This window comes from Hirundo rustica, chromosome 5 (genome assembly GCF_015227805.2).
Source record: "Hirundo rustica isolate bHirRus1 chromosome 5, bHirRus1.pri.v3, whole genome shotgun sequence".
In the NCBI taxonomy this organism is placed as follows: domain Eukaryota; kingdom Metazoa; phylum Chordata; class Aves; order Passeriformes; family Hirundinidae; genus Hirundo; species Hirundo rustica.
The window spans coordinates 2,140,097-2,158,177 of NC_053454.1; the positions used below are offsets into that span (position 1 = coordinate 2,140,097).

The 18,081-nt window shown below is 50.1% G+C and overlaps 1 protein-coding gene across 4 annotated transcripts; it reads left to right on the forward strand.

Annotated features, from left to right (window-relative positions):
* The first annotated feature begins 686 nt into the window (after positions 1-686).
* Positions 687-16,974, forward strand: PANK2 (pantothenate kinase 2). Of its 4 annotated transcripts, none has more exons than XM_040064948.2 (7): positions 687-947; positions 8,914-9,266; positions 10,382-10,635; positions 11,576-11,752; positions 11,996-12,119; positions 13,675-13,800; positions 14,460-16,974. In XM_040064948.2, the coding sequence occupies exons 1-7, from the start codon at positions 737-739 to the stop codon at positions 14,508-14,510; spliced, it is 1,296 nt and encodes a 431-aa protein (XP_039920882.1). In that variant the 5' UTR covers positions 687-736; the 3' UTR covers positions 14,511-16,974. The 4 variants fall into 4 exon arrangements, with proteins under 4 accessions (XP_039920882.1, XP_039920884.1, XP_039920883.1 ...); XM_040064950.2 differs by lacking the exon at positions 687-947 and adding an exon at positions 1,161-1,205; XM_040064949.2 differs by lacking the exon at positions 687-947 and adding an exon at positions 5,458-5,581.
* Positions 16,975-18,081: the final 1,107 nt, after the last annotated feature.

Below are 18,081 nucleotides of genomic sequence, written 5' to 3' on the forward strand. Positions count from 1 at the left end.
CTTCCGTGTGGGGATGGGCAGGCCCTGGCACAGGGTACCCAGAGAAGCTGTGGCTGCCCCTGGATCCCTGGAAGTATCCAAGGCCAGGTTGGACGAGGCTTGGAGCAGCCTGGGCTAGTAGAAGGTGTCCCTGCCCATGGCAGGGGGTGGAACGGGGTAGTTTTTAAGGTCCGTTCAGGCCCGCCATGGTGGGTGGCAAACCAGCCCCACGTTTATATGCCTCGTTATCTCTATTTACAAATCACATTTAAATAAGCCCCTCCGCGCGACCCAGCCCAGTCGAGCCTACTGCGGTTCTTCCCTTCAGCCCCCCGCATTGCCATAGTTACCAGCTGTCAATCACCGCGCCTTCTCCCGCCCACCCGGACACTTCTCTCGGTCATTGGTCGGTTGCCTTGTCAATCTCTCTGTAGAGGAAACCCATAGGCCAGAGCTGCCGCATATCGACCCGCCTCACCCGGGCGCACGCTTCCGATTGGGCAGCCGTGCTTGTCACTCTACGCGGCCGAGACAGGAGGCGGGCCCGGCTCCCGCAGCCGCGCAATATCGGCCTCCCATTGGCGAGTCCTCCTGTCGCTCCGCGCCGCGGGTGGCGCGGATTGGCGGCCGCCTCACGGGCTGTCCCGCCCCGCGGGGCCGTGCGGCGCAGGCGCGCCGGGGGCGGTGGCTGCGGCGGTGGCGGCTGAGCGGGGCCGGAGCGGGGCCGGGCGGCCCATGGGGCCGGGCCGCGCTGCCGATGGAGCCGTCGCGCAGCTGCGGCGACGGCGCGGAGGACGAGAAGAAGCCGCGGCGGCGGTGCGGCGGTGCGGACGCCGGGCCCTCCCAGCTGCGGCGGTGGAGCAGCGGCGGCGCGGCGGGCGCGGACAGCGCGGCGGCTCCGCAGCCCCGCGAACGCGGCGGGTCCGTGAGCCGGCAGCGGCGGGACTCGGTCCGCAAGAACCGCCCGCGTGAGTGCGGGGGAGCGGGAACGGCAGCGGCGGGGGGGAGGGAGAGAAGCGGAGGAGAGAAGCGGGGGGGCTTAGAGGATGGGCTGGGGGAGGGGCGGGGTTATGGTAATGAGCGCGGTGGGCGGGGCGGAGATGGGTGGGGCTTCGGGGGCGTGGTCTGGGGAGGTGGGGCCGGGGGGCGACTTGGGGGAGCGGCGGGGAGGGACTGGAACACTGGGACAGCGCGGGGGGCCCGTGGGATGGGCACGGTAAGGCGAGGTGAGGGTTTGTACAGCGTGGGCGGTCTGGGGACACCACAGTGGGGTGATGACATGGGCACAGCATGGCCGGTGTGAAACACTATGAGGACGCAGGGCGGTGGTGGCTTGTCAAGCATGGCCGGTCTGGGGACAGCACGGAGGGACACGGTGGGGCGATAATTGTGCACCATGGCCAACCCGGGAACAGGGCTGTGAGGTGATGGCATGGGCACAGCACGGCTGGTTTGGGGACAGCACGGTGGGACAGTGACATGGGCTCAGCAGGTTGGGCAGAAGGGTGGGACAAGCAGAAATCCAAGAGCTCTAGGAGGTTTAGGGTGAGGAGGCACCTGCCTGGTGGGGTAAGACATGGGATGGGGCTGTGGCAGATGCTGAGGTTCCCAAATTGGGGACCTTGGATGGGAAAGAAGGGAAAGCGCCTGGTGACAGAGGGTGAGGAAAAGGGCACACCGGGACAGATGGAGGGACCGGGGCTTGAGGCTGTGGGGCTGGACTGGTAACTGTGAAGGCAAAGTAATGGAGAGCAAAGGGAATAGTTTAAATTTTGGTAGGGAAGAACCCAACAGGTTTGGAAGGAGCTGGAAACAGATCAAAACAGGCTTTCTCAGGGGATAAAAAAAATCCCTAGAACCATGTTTGTAAATGTCCTACTGGAAACGGCAAAATGGATGGCAGCCTTCATTTTGGGAGCAGCAGGAGCTGCTGTGCAGGTGCCGTGGCTGTCCCTGACTTCAGCCATATTTGAGGAATAACTGAGAGATTATTCCTTGACTTCTGCTGGAGTTCTTCCTCCTGGAAGGAAATTGCTTTACCCTGAAGATCAGCCTCAGTGTAATTCCTTGATACCTGCACAGCTGTTAAAAATATGTCAGCAAGAAATCTGGGCTGAAAACAGGGATCAGGATTCTGCTGCATCTCGGCTGTGACTGGCAGCGCCGAGACACCATATTTAGGGGAAGTTTTAAGAGTGTTCCTGCTCTTTTTTTTTTGGTTGCTGGTGAAAAAGGCAGCTTCTTTTCTGCCCTTAGTGTGAAAAATAGGAATAGAAGTCTGTGAGGCTGTTAATTAGAGACCTGTTAAAAGGCTGCAGGGACACAAAGGAGATCTCTGATATGAAAATGAGGGAGCGCTGCGTTAGGTGATGATTGTCCTCTGCCTTGCTTGAGGCAGTTTCTGTGTCTTCTCTGGAAAATGTGGATTAAAGTCTGGTGCTGATAGAGGCGAGGGATACTTTAAGGAACACAGGTGTTCTGGCAGCTTCCAAGAAAGGGTTTGGATCGAGTCTGGAAGGTCAGCTTGGTGTGATTCAGGATTACAACGTAGTCTGACTTCCCTAAATTATTCTGTAAGAGTGCTGTGGAACAGAATTGTGCTGGAGCAAGTGTGTCCCTTAGCAGGGACAATGCCCAGTGTCACACCCAGTTGTGTTTTGGCGTTAAAACGCTCCATCCCACCTGAGGAAGACCCGAGCGAAATGAAAGGAAAGCGCTTAATGGGCGTGGGATCAAAAATGTCCTGCTTTAGCTCCCACTTGTCTGCTGCTGGCATGTGGCAAATGAGCTGGGTGACCTTGAGGCTCATCTTGCCTGCCTGTGCTGGCAGATGCCCTGGCAGATGAGCCCGACTTCCCCAGGAACGAAAGGATTTCAGCAGACTCGTGATCCTCCTTCCTCCTTGGCCCTCTGAGCCTTTAGTGTCCAGTCAGGGCTGGTTCTCTGCAGAGAGCAGGGGAGAGGACTGGATTTGGGATAGATCCGAATTAAACAGCGCACCCAATATGCCAGCTGTGTGCCTTCATGCACCTTGGGCTTTTCAGTTCCCTGGAAATTTAAATTCTCTGTTTGAAAGTCATGTGGAAGTGGTGACGTGAATTAGGGGTGAAGATGACAGCGCTGTGTTAACAGTTGGAATTGGTCATGGAGGTTTTTTCCAGCCTGAATGATTGTGTAATGTGAAATTCTGAAACATTTCCTGGTATACTTGAGGGGCTTCACTGCAGACACTGGGAATTTCCATGTGCCCCTGGCAGAAGAGGAAGAAGTCAAGGACACTGTTGCTCTCAGAAGGGACTGAGAAGTATCCCTGAAAACATGGAGATTCATTGAAGCTTTGGAGTGTTTTGTTAGGAAGGGGAGTCTGACCGGGTTCTTCGTGCAGGCAGACACATTGTACACAAAAACTTCATCAGTTTCAGGAAGAATACAGGAAAATTCCCTTCTGGTACTGAATTATCAGTGCCATTATTGAAATTCATACTTAAAATTGGGGTGGGAAGACCCCAAATGAGTAAAGAGGATATTCCCATCATGGTTCATCACAGCTGTGGCTGTGGACATGGTGAAGAGCCAGGCAGAAACCTGATGATGGTCATAATGAGCAGGGGAATGATTTTTTAATGAATCTTTTTTTATAGTAGAAAGATATCAGGGTTTCAGTTTATCGTCTTTCCCCCTTTTCCCCTTCCTCCACTTTCTCCCTGCTCATCCTGAAATCTTGGTGTATTCAACCGAGATGAGTTTAGGTTATTTCCCTGCTTAGCAAAATGTGCCTCTCTGTTCTGCAGCTTGTTTGTTCCATGAGAAAAAAAATATTCTTTCAATTGATACCTTTTATAGAAGTTTTAGTATATTTTATCAGAATCATGCAAGGATGTAATGGACAAATGACTTTAAATTTTCAATTTACAAAGTATCCAAGAAAAGGTAAAAATAAAATGCTGTTTTGTCACCTCCTTGGTGGTACAGAATTTAAGCTTTGATGTTTAAGTATCTTTTTCTGGTTTGGAATGCTGTATGAAATATGAATTCCTATCAGAGCCTGTTTTTAGGGATGGGAGGAGGTGAAGACTTTGTCACTTTATATTAAATGCTAATGAATTGTATTTTTTTCTCAGCTGTAAAATTTCTAGCATGGTCTAACACCATTAAAATATAATATTGAATATTTCAGAGTAAGCCTAGAGGTGCTGTCGCGCACTGAACTAAATCATCAGACTAATCTTTTTAGCTCCTGATATAATTGGCTCAGAAGTTAAGGATCACACTGAAATACAACTCGAGTTGCTTGTTTTGTGCTGAAAATCCACCGTGGAGATCTTTAATTATATCACCTCTTTCATCTTGACAGTTCTGCAGCTTCCAGAATAAATCTGTTGAGGTTTTTTTTTATTTACAGAGCATCCAATTTTATGAAGTAATTTGCATATCAGATAAAGGCAATTTCTTCTTATTGCCCTGAAGATCTTACAGTCTGACTGCAAAAGGGATTTGAAAGGAGGGTGGCAGCTCTTGCTGTGGGCACAGGAAATATCCTGGAGCTTTTCTGGGATTATTTAGTCAGACCTGTGAGCCCTTAACTTTGTTGGCAGACCAGTCTTTTGTTTGTTGCTGCATATCCATAGATCTGCCCCTGAGAAGAAGGTTTGTTTTTAAGACAAAGAGCTGTTTATATGAAAATATGTAGCTAGAGCTGCTTTTAAAACTGCTCAAGGAAAACAAAAAGTTTCTCAGGCCAATGGTTTGGGTTGGGATGGACCTTCAAGACCATCTCATTCCACCCCCTGCCATGGGCAAGGACACCTTCCACGAGTACAGTTTGCTCCAACCTGGCCTTGGACACTTCCAGGAATGCAGCAGCCACAGCTTCTCTGCCCAGCTCTCTGAGAATGGAATTCATGGCTCTCATCCTCTAAAAAAGCAACAGAGTTTCTTTAAGGAGACAGATTGCAGGGGGTTTGGAGCTGAGAGCAGAGGATTTCCTGCCTTTCTCAAAAATGCCCAAACACCCAAAGAACAACTAAACACTTCCCAGAAGGTGCTGGGCAGGAGGAGAGCCCAATGTTCCCTACAGTGGATGTGCTTCCCACGGCAGCCTTGGGATTTTTCATCCTTCCCATTGTTCTGCGGCTCCTGAGCGCTTGGAAAGGAGACGTGTGAGGCTACTTCCTCACAGACAGCTCCAAGTAGCAGCAGGGAGGTGGTGATGAGAGGCAGAGTTTGCATTTCCTGCCCTGGCCCTTGATGCTGGTGTCTGGTTATTCCAGCAGAACCTTCTGACTGAACAGAATCAGCCTCAGGGATGCCCAGAGGGCTCCTGGATGCCGGCAGTTCTCCTGCTGCTCCTCCAGATCTTCGGCAGCTCTCTTGGAAAAATTGCTTCAGAGGCTTAAAAGGGAGAGATCTCTGAATGGCTTTCATCTGCTGAGGAAAAAAAAAAAAAAAAAAAAAAAAAAATCAGTGTTTCAGGAGAAATCTTGGTGGCAGATGGTGATGGCGTTGATCCAGGAGAGCTTCCTCCTCCCTCCCTTGGATTTTTCTAGTCCTCAGACATGGAAGAGCTGTCGCTGCCCTGCATGTTCCTGTTGGATGACTTCCTGTAAGTGTCAGGAAAAAATTCCCAGTTCTTCATGTCCTTGGAATAATTCCCTCCTCTTGTTTGCATGCCATTCCCCTTTCCTACAAAAAAAAAAAAAGAGTTTATGGGGGAGTTTTGTCCCTGTAATGGATTGAGTTCTCCAACAGGTGTTACAGCGTAGGGAATCCTTCACAGCCTGGGGAAGAAATACTTAATTTTGAGCTCACACGCTTCTTCCTTGGATTCTTAACCTGTGGCTGGGATGTATATAATGAGGGATCCATAATTAACAATCATTCGGGGTAAGTTAATTACCTTAATAGTCTGTCTTTTCGAATTTATCCCTGGTGACTTGGGGAAGGTTGAGCCGAGCTGCTGGCAGATGGAGAGCACCAGCTGCTCCGTGCGGAGCCTTTCCAGCCGGCGCCGCAGGGAGGTGTGAGCCGGCTCTGGTCGGAAGTTGTGCTGGATTTTCTTTTTAGGGGGTTGGATTTTCTTCTTTGGGCCAGTGCTGAGTGGAGATAGTGACCCCTGAGCCCAGCCTGGCTGCAGTTCCTCCCAGCTCTGCTGGCATCATTCCTGTTTGCCTGTTCCTGGTGAGACAGATAATGGATAACTGGTGTGGTTTAACTCCGTGCTTAATGTTCTGCCCAAATAAAAACTAAATTTATGTGTAATAAAAAAATCAAAAGTCTTGATGGTACTGGGTTTGAGATGAATTTTCCAATGAGCTGCTTATTTTCTTTTTTTTTTTTGTGATCAGAAAAGCTGCTTAAACTGATGGACCCAGTTGGTGTTTGCCCTGAAATCTGGAAGGTTTGAGTCGCTGAGTGTAGGAGTTTGTGAGCTTCACTACCAGCTTTAAAACAAATATGTTATTTTACTGAAGCTGTGCGTGTGCTGCCAGCTGAGTGCTGGGAAGTGAGAGCCTGTTAGCCTGTGATGGAGCAGCCCCTGTGGCATTTGCAGGCACGTGGCCTCAGAGCACCACGTTTTTGGATGTTTGTCTTTCCTGCTGCACATCAGTGAGGCCATCTCTGAGACCCCAGCCTCTGCTCTCTCCCTGTTTTTACCCCTGTGTAGCCTGGATGAGGGAGTTCGGGGGAAGATTGTTGTCTAAATGCAATGGTGGAGATGCTTTAAAGAAAACCAACTCAGTGGACTTCAGAATGCAGAAATCAAATGGCAGGCTCTGACAGGAGCAAATGCGTTCCAGAAATCATAGAATCATGGAACGGTTTGGGTGGGAAGGGACCTTAAAGACCATCTGCTTCCAGTTCCCCTGCCTTGGACACAGGGACACCTCCCACTCACCCAGGGTGCTCCAAGCCCCATCCAGCCTGGCCTTGGACACTTCCAGGGATCCAGGGGCAGCCACAGCTTCTCTGGGCACCCTGTGCCAGGGCTCAGCACCCTCAAATGGAAGAATTTCTTCTAATATGTAAATGTCTCCTTTTAGTTTAAAACCTTTCCCCTTTGTTTTACCACTCTCTGCCTGTGTAGAAGTCCTTGGATTGCTCCTGCTCCCTCCCTCTGTTGGGCTGCCATTCAGATTCCTTTCCCTTTCATTCATGAAAAGTTATTTTTGTGTCTGTTCTTGTTTGAAGTAAATGCCTCCGGAATGGAGAGTGATTGGGGTTTGGATGTGTCTCTGAAAATAGAGCTTGCACCTTCTTTCAAGATTTCCTTTGGTGATGGTTGGGGGTGTCCTCTGTGGAAAGACATAAAAATAACTCTGTGGAATAAAAATACTGTGGGGAGCTGCCAGTGCCAGGAGCTCCTGGGAGCTGGAAAGCTCTGGAAGGGCCTGTACAGCCACCAGATAAATCTGCCCCGGAGAGAATGTGTCCTCCAACTTGTCAGGCTGCTGCCTGTGCAAAGATTGTTCCCTGAAGAGCCTGACACAAGGGATTCTTGCTCCAAAGGGAGAGGAATGAGGGTTCTCCATGTTCCACCCTTATCTCTTCACAGATAAGGTATTTTACTAAAACTCGAAATCCTGTTTTCCAAAGGAATGTTGGTAACATCTACGCTGGAGAGTGTCCAGGGAAGGGAACAGAGCTGGGGAAGGGTCTGGAGCACTGGGAGAGGCTGAGGGAGCTGGGAAAGGGGCTCAGCCTGGAGAAAAGGAGGCTCAGGAGGGACCTTGTGGCTCTGCACAACTCCCTGACAGGAGGAGACAGGTGGGGGGGGTCGTGCTCTGCTCCCAGGAAACAGGGACAGGAGGAGAGGGAACGGCCTCAGGCTGGGCCAGGGGAGGTTTAGACTGGATATTGGGAAAATTTCTTCCCCAAATGAGCAGTCAAGCTTTGGAACAGGCTGCCCGTGACAGTGTTGAAGTCCTCATCCCTGGAGGGATTTAAAAGCCATGTGGATGTGGCACTTGGGAACAGGGGTCAGTGGTGGCCTTGGCAGTGCTGGGTTAATGATTGGGAATGTGGAGGTCTTTTCCAATGTTTATGATTCCATTATTCAGGTTTATTGTCTAAAAATTCTTTTTTTTCCTTCTGGAATCTGCCATAAGGATTGAATCCTGCTCCCATAAGCCTGAACATGTGGCTACATTTTTCCCTTTGCTCTGGAGCCTGTGCATCTCGTTAGCTTCAGCCTCTCCTTTAGCTCATTAATAGTTATATTAATCTGTTCCAGTTCCCAGCTCTAATCGCAGATTCCATCAGATCAGGGGGTTTCTCTTGATCTTTTCCAAGAAGCTCATTATCTAACACAGTTGTAAATGTTGCTGGGCCTGACACCGATGCATATTTTGTACCATGGGGGAATTTGACTAATAAAATAATCCAATTAGACATTTGTTTTTGTCTCCCTGCGGCATCTTAGATTACTTGTCTACCTCAGCTCTGTGTTGTAATTAGGGAACGTTTGTACATCCCTTTGATGTAAAAGCACTGGTGTTATCCGTGGCTCTGGCTCTGGTTCAGAACCTGGGAAAAGGAATAGCTGGGGATTAAACCTTCAGCAGGATCTGGCAGGGCTATGGAAGCTGGCAGATCTGTGGGGAGGGATGTCAGTGTTTGAGTGCTGCACAGCAAATGCTCAGAGCTTCTGACCATGGGGGATCTCTAAATAGGAGCTGTGCTCGTGTTGGAGGAGCGTCTTGTCAAAGACAACATTCCTGAAAATGGAGCGACCATGTGGGTCCTTACAGAACTGTGTTAATTAATTCAATGAAAACTGTTTTCCTAGAATCACAGGATGGTTTGGGTAGGAAGGGACCTTAAAGCCCATCAAATTCCAACCTCCTCCCATGGGTAGGTGCACCTTCCACTTGAAAGGTGCTTGTGCTGTGGCTGTGCCATACCCTGTCTCATTTTCCCTTTGTCCTCTCTCTCCAGTCTTCCCCTGGTTCGGCTTGGACATCGGAGGGACCTTGGTAAAACTGGTTTATTTTGAACCCAAGGACATCACGGCCGAAGAGGAAGAGGAAGAAGTGGAAAACCTCAAAAGCATCCGCAAATACCTGACATCAAACGTAGCCTATGGCTCCACAGGCATTCGGGATGTGCACCTTGAGCTCAAGGACCTTACCCTGTGTGGACGTAAAGGCAATCTGCACTTTATACGCTTTCCTACTCATGACATGCCTGCTTTTATCCAAATGGGAAGCGAAAAGCACTTCTCGAGCCTCCATACTACCTTATGTGCCACGGGAGGTGGAGCGTACAAATTTGAGCAGGACTTTCGCACAGTAGGCATTTTTGGCTTCTATACCGTTAGGATCTGGTAGTTTTTATTGAGAACTTTCTCTGCACGCTCTAAAACTTCTCTAAATCTTTGTTTTGACCCTAACTCTGGTTAAACTTGGCATGTTGAGTCAAGCTGGCATCTCCAAATCAAAACGTTTCCTGCCCTGAACGTAACTCTAAAATTATTCACTAATGATCTTTCTTACAAATCTCCCTCTCTGTTTTTAATCTCTTCTTGTGCTAATCTCAGTCTCTTTGGTTTTTTTTCTCATTGCTGTCTTTCTCTTGCTTTATTTTCTTTCTTTGCTCACCTGGTTTCATTTCTAACACCTGTGTGAATGAGCTGCTTGAGGTTCAGGCAGATTTGGTGGGAAATGGAACTGTCAGGAAGGTCATAGTTGGGGTTGGACATCATCATGTGGTTTCATTCTCAGTGGGATCCTTGTTCTTGGTGAAAAATGTGTGATAAATGTTTGTTTAGTCAGGGCTTGGAAAAATTCAAATAAAGAGGCTTTTAAATAATCATTAAGGGTGAAAAGCCCTCTAAGATCATCAGATCCAACTGTTCCCCCAGCACTGCCAAGGCCACCCTGTCCTCAAGTGCCACAGCCATGTGGTCTTTAAATCCCTCCAGGGATGGGGATTCTGCCAATATCCTGGGCAACACAACCCTTTCTGTTAGGTTTTTCCTAATACCCAGTTTTGTGTGGTCAAGGCAGTGACATGAGGCGAGAAGGATTTTATAACTTCCTCGCTGTTTTCTGATGTTCCATTGGATGGGTTTTGTGGCATATTTTGGTCAAACACTACGAGTCCCTCCTCCTGGCTTTTCACACCGGTGCCTCAGCGTCAGGGCCTAAATCAGGCCTGTGGGGGTTGCTGAAATTCTCTCTCTGTGTCCATCTGTGGATCCAGATTGTTCTCCCCTGTTCCACACCTGAGGGCTGCAGCACTTAGGGTCCCTGTGCTCTCCTGTGATCCGTTCTCCCTCAGCTCCGCAGGGAGCGTGGATGTAGCTGGACCGAGCTGGCAGTGAAAGCATTTTTCCAGCCCTGAGCGAAAATGCTTCAAATCCCTGGCTTCTTCTTCAATATTCCTCTTTTTTCCTTCCCACCAGATGGGTGACCTTGAGCTTTGTAAGCTTGATGAGCTGGATTGCCTCGTTAAAGGAGTGCTGTACATCGATTCCATGGGCTTCAATGGACACTCGGAGTGTTACTATTTCGAGAACCCCACGGATGCTGAGAGGTGCCAGAAGCTCCCGTTCAACCTGGAGAATCCCTACCCTCTCCTTCTGGTGAACATTGGCTCAGGGGTCAGCATTTTGGCTGTCTATTCCAAAGACAACTATAAACGGGTAACGGGCACCAGGTGAGTGCTGGGGGGTTAAAGGGGCTTTGGTTTTAGGGTCTGGAGGACGTTCCTGCTTTGTAAATGGAATTTCCAGGGACAAGCTGCAATAAAGGCAGGCAAGGGAATGACCAAGCTCCTGCTCTCACTGCAGTTACTCCCTGCCAACAAAGGTCCCTCTTGGAAAAGAGGATCTGGGTTTCTTGGTTTGGTGTCTTTACTGCAGCCAGTCTCCATCAAAGCTGGTTTTTCAGTTGCTCTGCTGCAGGAATTTAAGGGCTTTATTTATTTATTTTATGGGATCATGTGGTTTGAGATTGTTAACAACTCCACTTTGATCCAAGAAATTGAGATTTTTCATCTTGGCTTCCAAAAGTTGCCAGATTTTGGTGGAAGAGATGATGGCATAGCAGCAATTCCCCAGTTGCTGCCCATCTTGAAGATGTGGCTTTTGTGCCCTGGCAGAACCATAGAGTTCTGTGGCTTTAAGCTTTCCTGGATTCCCTGACAGGTAATAGTAGTAATAATAATGATAATAATTTCAAATCCCCTCCCCAGTACAGGTCTCACTCTTAGTAGACATTATTAGTGGCATCTATGTGCTGTAAAGTGAACAAGAAAGGGTTTTCCCCCCAGCTTTTGGCTATCTCTGCCCTGACACTCCAGTTATCCCTCAGGACTAATATTTATTTTAAGATTAACATCTGTGGATGCTGGGAAGAAAGCAGACAGTGTAACATAAAAAAATCGAGGTCTCATTTCACACCATGGCCTGTGCAGAAGGCTGTGAGGGATTCCTTACAGGCTGTAGGCTATGTGAGAGGAACAGGCTTCAAGGAAAATGCTGCCTTTCCAAGATGGTTCTCCTTAAAAAAAGAGGTTGGGAATGGTGTGACCTGAGCTGACTGGGATGCAGAGCTGAACAATCCCAGCTTTCATTTTCATCCTGCTTTACTTGCAGCCTTGGAGGGGGAACCTTCTTTGGCCTCTGCTGCCTTCTGACGGGCTGCTCCACGTTCGAGGAGGCCCTGGAGATGGCATCCCACGGGGACAGCACCAAGGTGGACAAACTGGTGAGGGACATCTACGGAGGAGACTACGAGCGCTTCGGGCTGCCAGGCTGGGCTGTGGCATCCAGGTAATGCCCTGCCTGGGTCTCATTTTCGTTTTGTTTCCCCTGGAGATCCTGCAAGGACGAGAAACTGGATTTAGGTGCCTTAGGAGAGCAACCATTCCTGAGAGATCTAAGTTATGGAGGATAGCAGTGCTTTTTTAAAGTTACAAATCAGTCCTTCGAGATGAATTGCTTTGGTTAAATTAGCAGTTCCCATTTTCTCCTGGAATTCTGATGGGACCTTTAAACTCAAAACTATCTTTACAGCTTTGGAAACATGATGAGCAAGGAGAAGAGGGAATCTGTCAGCAAGGAGGACCTGGCCAGGGCCACTTTAATCACCATCACCAACAACATCGGCTCCATAGCGCGGATGTGTGCCCTTAACGAGGTATTTTGGGAATCTCTTCCCTTGCTCCCTGCCTGAAACATCACCTGTGTGCTGCTGCCTGCTTGAGGAATGTGCCTCTCTTTGGGAACAGCTCTGGGAACCAGTGGGAGAGGAGGAAAGAAGGGGTAGAGGGTGTAGAGGCTGGATCTCTTCTCCTGTGTTGTTTTTACGAGTTGCTCTGGATTTCTTGGCCAAGCCCCACATCTTGCTGCTGCATCTTTGTGCTTTCAGCTTCTTTACAGTGCTGCCTTGTTGCATTCATGTCAAGCAGCATTGTACAGGGCTATGAAAGAGCAGAGACATGCTCTGCAGTGCATCCTCAGCCTGCTGCCACAGATTCCAGCATCCTCCTGACTCCTCTGGCTCTGTCTTCGTTGCAGCCAAACTGAGGCAGGACGTGTCCTAAACAGCCTTGCTCAAAATATATCTGCTGATGCCTTGTTCTGGAGCTCAGCTGAATGAAAAGAGGATCCTGAATAGTTCAGGGGAAGTGTTAATCAGTGTGGGGAGGGAAGGAAAATCCATAGAAGGATACGAATGCAGGAGCAGGTAAGACTTGATGCTGATTCCTCAGAAAGAGGAGGAACTCAATTTTTTGTGTTGGAGAACAAGAAAGCTTCAGAGCTTGGATCAGAGCTATTTTGGGAGGGAAAAGTAAGGCTGGAAGTCTGGTTTAAATCCAGAATAGTCACTGCTTGGTTGGTCTTTTTCTTTCTTTAAAAATTGCATTGGTTATGGGCTCCTAATTATTTTTTTTTCCCCCAGTTTAACAGTAGAGTCACTCAGCTGTTTTCATGATGAATCAAAGGCCAGAGCTGGGAGGAGGGGAAGAGGTGGCACTTGATGATCAGTGTTCCCAGGCAGTGTAAGGATTTTGTGGGAAAATCAGCTATTACATCCAAATTCCAGAGTTAGAAAGGCTGTAGTTTGGTCTGGGAATTTCTGGGAGAGTCTGAGGAAGAGTGTGGCTTAAAGTGATCTGATCCTGCTTTCTGATGGAATCGTGTGTGGTGTTCTGCACATTCTGCCAGACACTTTGAGCAGGATCTTAATTCACAGGATTTGAGAGCCATTTAGGTTGGAGAAGTCCTCTAAGATGATCCAGTCCAACCATTCCCCCAGCGCTGCCAAGGCCACCACTGCTCCATGTCCCCAAGTGGCACATCCACACGGCTTCTAACTCTCTCCAGGGATGGGGACTCCAACACTGTCCTGGGCAGTTGTGCCAGGGCTGGACAATCCTTTCCATGGAGAAATTTTCCCAATATCCAATCTAAACCTCCCCTGGCCCAGCCTGAGGCCGTTCCCTCTCCTCCTGTCCCTGTTCCCTGGGAGCAGAGCCCAAATCCCCCCCGGCTGTCCCCTCCTGTCAGGGAGTTGTGCAGAGCCACAAGGTCCCTCCTGATCCCCCTTTTCTCCAGGCTGAGCCCCTTTCCAGCTCCCTCAGCTGCTCCTGGTGCTTCACACCCTTCTCCACATGGAGTTTCCATCATTGCAAGCAAAAAACAGAATTTAGCCTTAATATTCCTTTTTTTGTTTCCCTTAACACTTGCAGAACATCAACCGTGTGGTGTTTGTGGGCAACTTCCTTCGGATCAACACCATCTCCATGAGGCTCTTGGCCTATGCCCTGGACTACTGGTCAAAGGGACAGTTAAAAGCACTTTTCTTGGAACATGAGGTAAAATTTCTTTTTAAAATTTGGCTCATGGCAAAATGCAAATCCTTGGAGCGCTCTGGAATCAGCCACGTGCAGCTGTTGGGTGCACACAGTGCAGGAGGTGCTCAGGGCTTTGCTGCTACAGCCACAGCTATATTTTTATTTTATTTTCTATTTTATGCGGTACCTCCCTGTAGTTGTATCTTTCCCCTCTCCTTTATATGTTGTTAAAATTAACACTGTGTTTATAATAGCTTGGAGAAGGGAAGGCTCCCGGGGGACTTCCCAGTGCCTAAAGGAGCTCCAGTAAAGCTGGAGAAGAACTTGGGACAAGGGCCTGGAGCGATGGGCCAAGGGAGAGTGGCTTCCCACTGCCAGAGGGCAGGGTTAGATGGGATATTGGGAAGGAATTTTTCCATTTGGGGGTGGGGAGGCCCTGGAATGGATTTCCCAGAGAAGCTGTGGCTGCCCCTGGATCCCTGGAAGTGTCCAAGGCCAGGCTGGATGGGGCTTGGAGCAACCTGGGTGAGTGGGAGGTGTCCCTGTCCAAGGCAGGGGGTGGCACTGGACATCTTTAGGATCCTTTCCAGCCCCAGCATTCCCTGATTTGTGGGCATTGCTGTTCCTGGGTCAGGTGTGTGCCTGTGGATTCTCACTGGGGGTTCCCATCTGCTCCTCAGGGTTACTTCGGCGCAGTCGGGGCTCTCCTGGGACTCCTGGACTCAGCCTGACTCCTTGCAGGATCTGTGTTGGACCTACGGATTCAGGGCACTCCCTGGGCCCCTGAGCCCGTGGTTTGGGGGTCACTGAGCCCATATTTCGTGTCACAGCCCCCACTGAGACTGTTCCACTGGGGTGGCCTGTGGGGATGGGTGTCTGTAAGAGTTGAAATCCATCTGGGACTGCAGCGCAGGTTTGTTGCAGAGGATGTGGTTGGAATGCACTGGCTGGATGTGGGGGTGTGTGGGAAGGTCTGTGGGGCATTTCAGTCACATGGAATTGCCCTTTTTAGGTAATTTTACTCTGTTTAATGACTGTGACAAAGCAGAGCAGGGACACTCTGCTCCCTCCAGTGGGATCCCTTGGAGTGCCGAGTGCCCAGGTCAGTTCTGTGTTTGCAATCAGAGCTTCTCCATGTGCTGGAAAATGGTCTGGGAAGGGGGAAGAGCCTCAGCACAGCCCTGGTGTGTGTGACTGACTCCATATGGCCCCCTGGATCCACACTGGGACACGGCTGTGCTGTCAGCCAGGCTTTAGCCCTGCTCCACACGTCCTTATCTCCGTCCCGGGGATGACAGGTACAGCACAGCACGGATCTGTGCCTCAGGGTGAGTCCCATGTCAGGCTCCAGCACTCCTGCACAGTCCTCAGCACCCTTTGAGATGGTGGCAGGGGTGTCAGTCAGCCTCCAGCCTCGAGATCTAAATTTGAGGATGGAATTTCGTTGTTCGGTTGTCTGGGCTTATTCTGTCTGTTACTGAACTCCACCAAAGAGACACTTCCTTCAGTCACACTTGGATCTCTGTAATAATCCATGTTGCATTTTAAAATGCCTACACTCCTGTCGTTTTGGCAAAATTCTCCCCTTTCCATGCATGCTGTACTCCCTCTTTTCCCTGTGCATGCTGCCGCACAGCCTGCAAGCAGGATACTGCAGGGTGCAGCCCCTGTGGAAGTTACACCCTCAGGATGGGGGGGTTGGAATGGATCCTGCACGCTCAATAAATGCTCTCTAAAAGCAACGAGGTATCTGCAGCTTCCCTCAGGATGTGAGCTCATGGAGACACAGCTTTGGAAGTGTTCTGCCTTCCTAGGGTGCAGCTCCATGGAGCACAGGGAAAGCTCTTCAGATCAGGTCATGGTGTCAGGGTTTATCTCAGGATATCAGAATGACCGTCACCGTGACCTCAGCACAGCCTTCCAGTCCTGGTTTCTTCTCAGAGAAACCAATTTCCAGCTCTCTGATCCCCTTGTGAGCGTGGCTGGAAGTGCAGGACAGCCCTGAGCCCTTCCCTGCCCCGTGAATCCTGCCGGGCTCTGCCTGTAGCTGTGTCCTGAGATCTGAGCACCCCAAGGTGGGTTCCTTGTGTGGCACCTCCCTCTGAAAAAGGAGGAAACTACGGGCACAGAGGGGGTTTGCTTTGCTGGGGAGAACAGTGTTTGTCTCTAAACCTCAGCTGACTGTGAGCTGGGATTCTGGACACAGCCAGGGATTTGATCACAGTAAAATTAGGGAAAAGAACACAGGGCTTGTGGCCTGTGATCTCTGTTTGCTGAGGAGGAAAATGTTTGTTTTTCCTGCAGCTTAACACAAGTTCCAGTTGTGTCCTGCTCTGTGGTGCTGGGAGCAGGATCACACAGCTCAGGGAATGGTTTGGGTTGGCAGGGATCTCAAAGCCCCTCTCATTCCACCCCTGCCGTGGGCAGAGGCAACTCCCAGGATCCCAGGGTGCTGCAAACCTTCCAGGGTTTGCCACTTCCAGGGAGCCGGGGCAGCCACAGCTTTTCTGGACAGGCTGTTTGGGATCAGCCAAATTCTCCTTTATTCATTCCTTGTGAAATAACACAAAGATTCCCAAACTCTCCATTAAAAAATCTCCATTTCCAGAGTGCTGACTGAAGGGTTTCTAGACTCAGCTTCTGCTGTACCACCTAAAATTTAACACACATGTACCCACCTTTCACCCACTCTCACAGCCAAAACTCATGGAAAAGGCACAGAAACTTCGGCTTTTTGGAATGTCCATGTGCCTGGGACCTCTGTGGCTCCTTGATGTAACGGGTCAGTGATAGGCTGGGGAGGCTGTGGGAATCCTTGGGATACACAGGAAAAAAGCCCTGGCTTTTATTAAGCACAGCAGCCTTGGGAGCAGAAGGCACCTTGCCGTGGTTCTGCTGTGGAGAGCTGGGAAAGCTCTGCAGGGCTGGGAGTTCCCAGCAGCAATCCCAGAGCCTGATCCACCAATCCCTGCCCCGAGGCACTGGGGTCCCTGGGCACAGCATCCTGCAAGTTTTCCGCTTCCTCACCCCGTACGTGAGCGCGTGTAACTCCTTTTTCTCTGGATTTTCAAGCAGTTGAGCATGGTCTGATCCCTGCACCAAAGTTCCCGGCTTATTGTCTATCCTTTTTTTGTAAGCTGCTTGGATTTTTCTTCTTGTTATAAAATATTACAGTTATTTTTTATATGCTTCAAACACTTTGTTTGCTTTGTGTCTCGTTCTTGGAGCTCCAGCGCAGCGGACCTTGGTGGGAATGAGCAGGAATGTGCTGGGGAAATTGGGGTTGACCCCACTTGGTTTTTAGCTTGTTGAAAATAATTGTTGGCAATCCTTGGTTGTTCCTCCCTCCCTGCATGTTTCAGGCTCTGGGAATCAGTTGTATTTCAAAACATTTTAAAGGAGGGGAAAAATATTTTTTTTAAAGGGCATTAGTTATCCTAGGGGAAACGGGGTTTTTGGCTTTGATGAAAAACTTCACTGCTAATCATTGATACGAATGGGATTGGTGGGGAGAGTACAGCATCAATCCAGAGCAGGAGCTGTGGGGTGGAAACACCAAAAATAACTGTTCTGTGCAGCTCTGTGGGAGATCCAGACTTTGTCCCAGCAGTGGGAAGTCACCCAGCGAGCTCGTCATCCCAAAAATGGCTGTAAGGGCAGCCAGGCACTCAGTCCCTGTGGATCCTTCTGGAGGAGGTGAACAGAACATTGAGGGGATGGCTTCCCACTGCCGGAGAGCAGGGTTGGATGGGATAGTGGGAAGGAATTCTGTCCTGGGAGGGTGGTGAGGCCCTGGAATGGATTTCCCAGAGAAGCTGTGGCTGCCCCTGGATCCCTGGAAGTGTCCAAGGCCAGCTTGGACGGGGCTTGGAGCCACCTGGGCGAGTGGAAGCTTCTTCTTGACCATGGCAGAGGTGGGATGAGTTCTAAAACTCCTCCTCATCCAAAGGGTTCCATGGTTTCGGTGATGTCCAGGTGGGATCCGGCACTAGAGGGCAGCAGCCCCGCAGGCAGGGATCGATCGGGGGACAGAGGGACAGAGGGACAGAAGGACAGGACAGTGGGAGCCCCGCCTCCTCCAGACCAGGGTCCTCCGGGGATCCCAGCCTGGGGTGATCCCAGCTCAGCCACCCCCATGGGCACAATCCAAGGGGACTTTTTCACCCGCCTGCTCAAGCCTTGGAGGAGGAGGAGTGGAACAAAGTGAGCAGCAGACGGGGTTGGAGCTGCACCCCAGGAGATCCCAAAGCGCTGAGCTGGGAGCTGAACCCCTCCCACCGCCGCGGGAGGTTCGGCATTGAG

What these genes read in the sequence shown, in the direction of transcription:
- PANK2 (XM_040064948.2), top strand. Translation starts at nt 737, where the DNA reads ATGGAGCCGTCGCGCAGCTGCGGCGACGGCGCGGAGGACGAGAAGAAG. An exon ending in GGATGTGTGCCCTTAACGAG is followed by an intron (nt 12,120 to 13,674) that starts GTATTTTGGGAA and finishes TAACACTTGCAG; the next exon opens with AACATCAACCGTGTGGTGTT. An exon ending in CACTTTTCTTGGAACATGAG is followed by an intron (nt 13,801 to 14,459) that starts GTAAAATTTCTT and finishes TCTGCTCCTCAG; the next exon opens with GGTTACTTCGGCGCAGTCGG.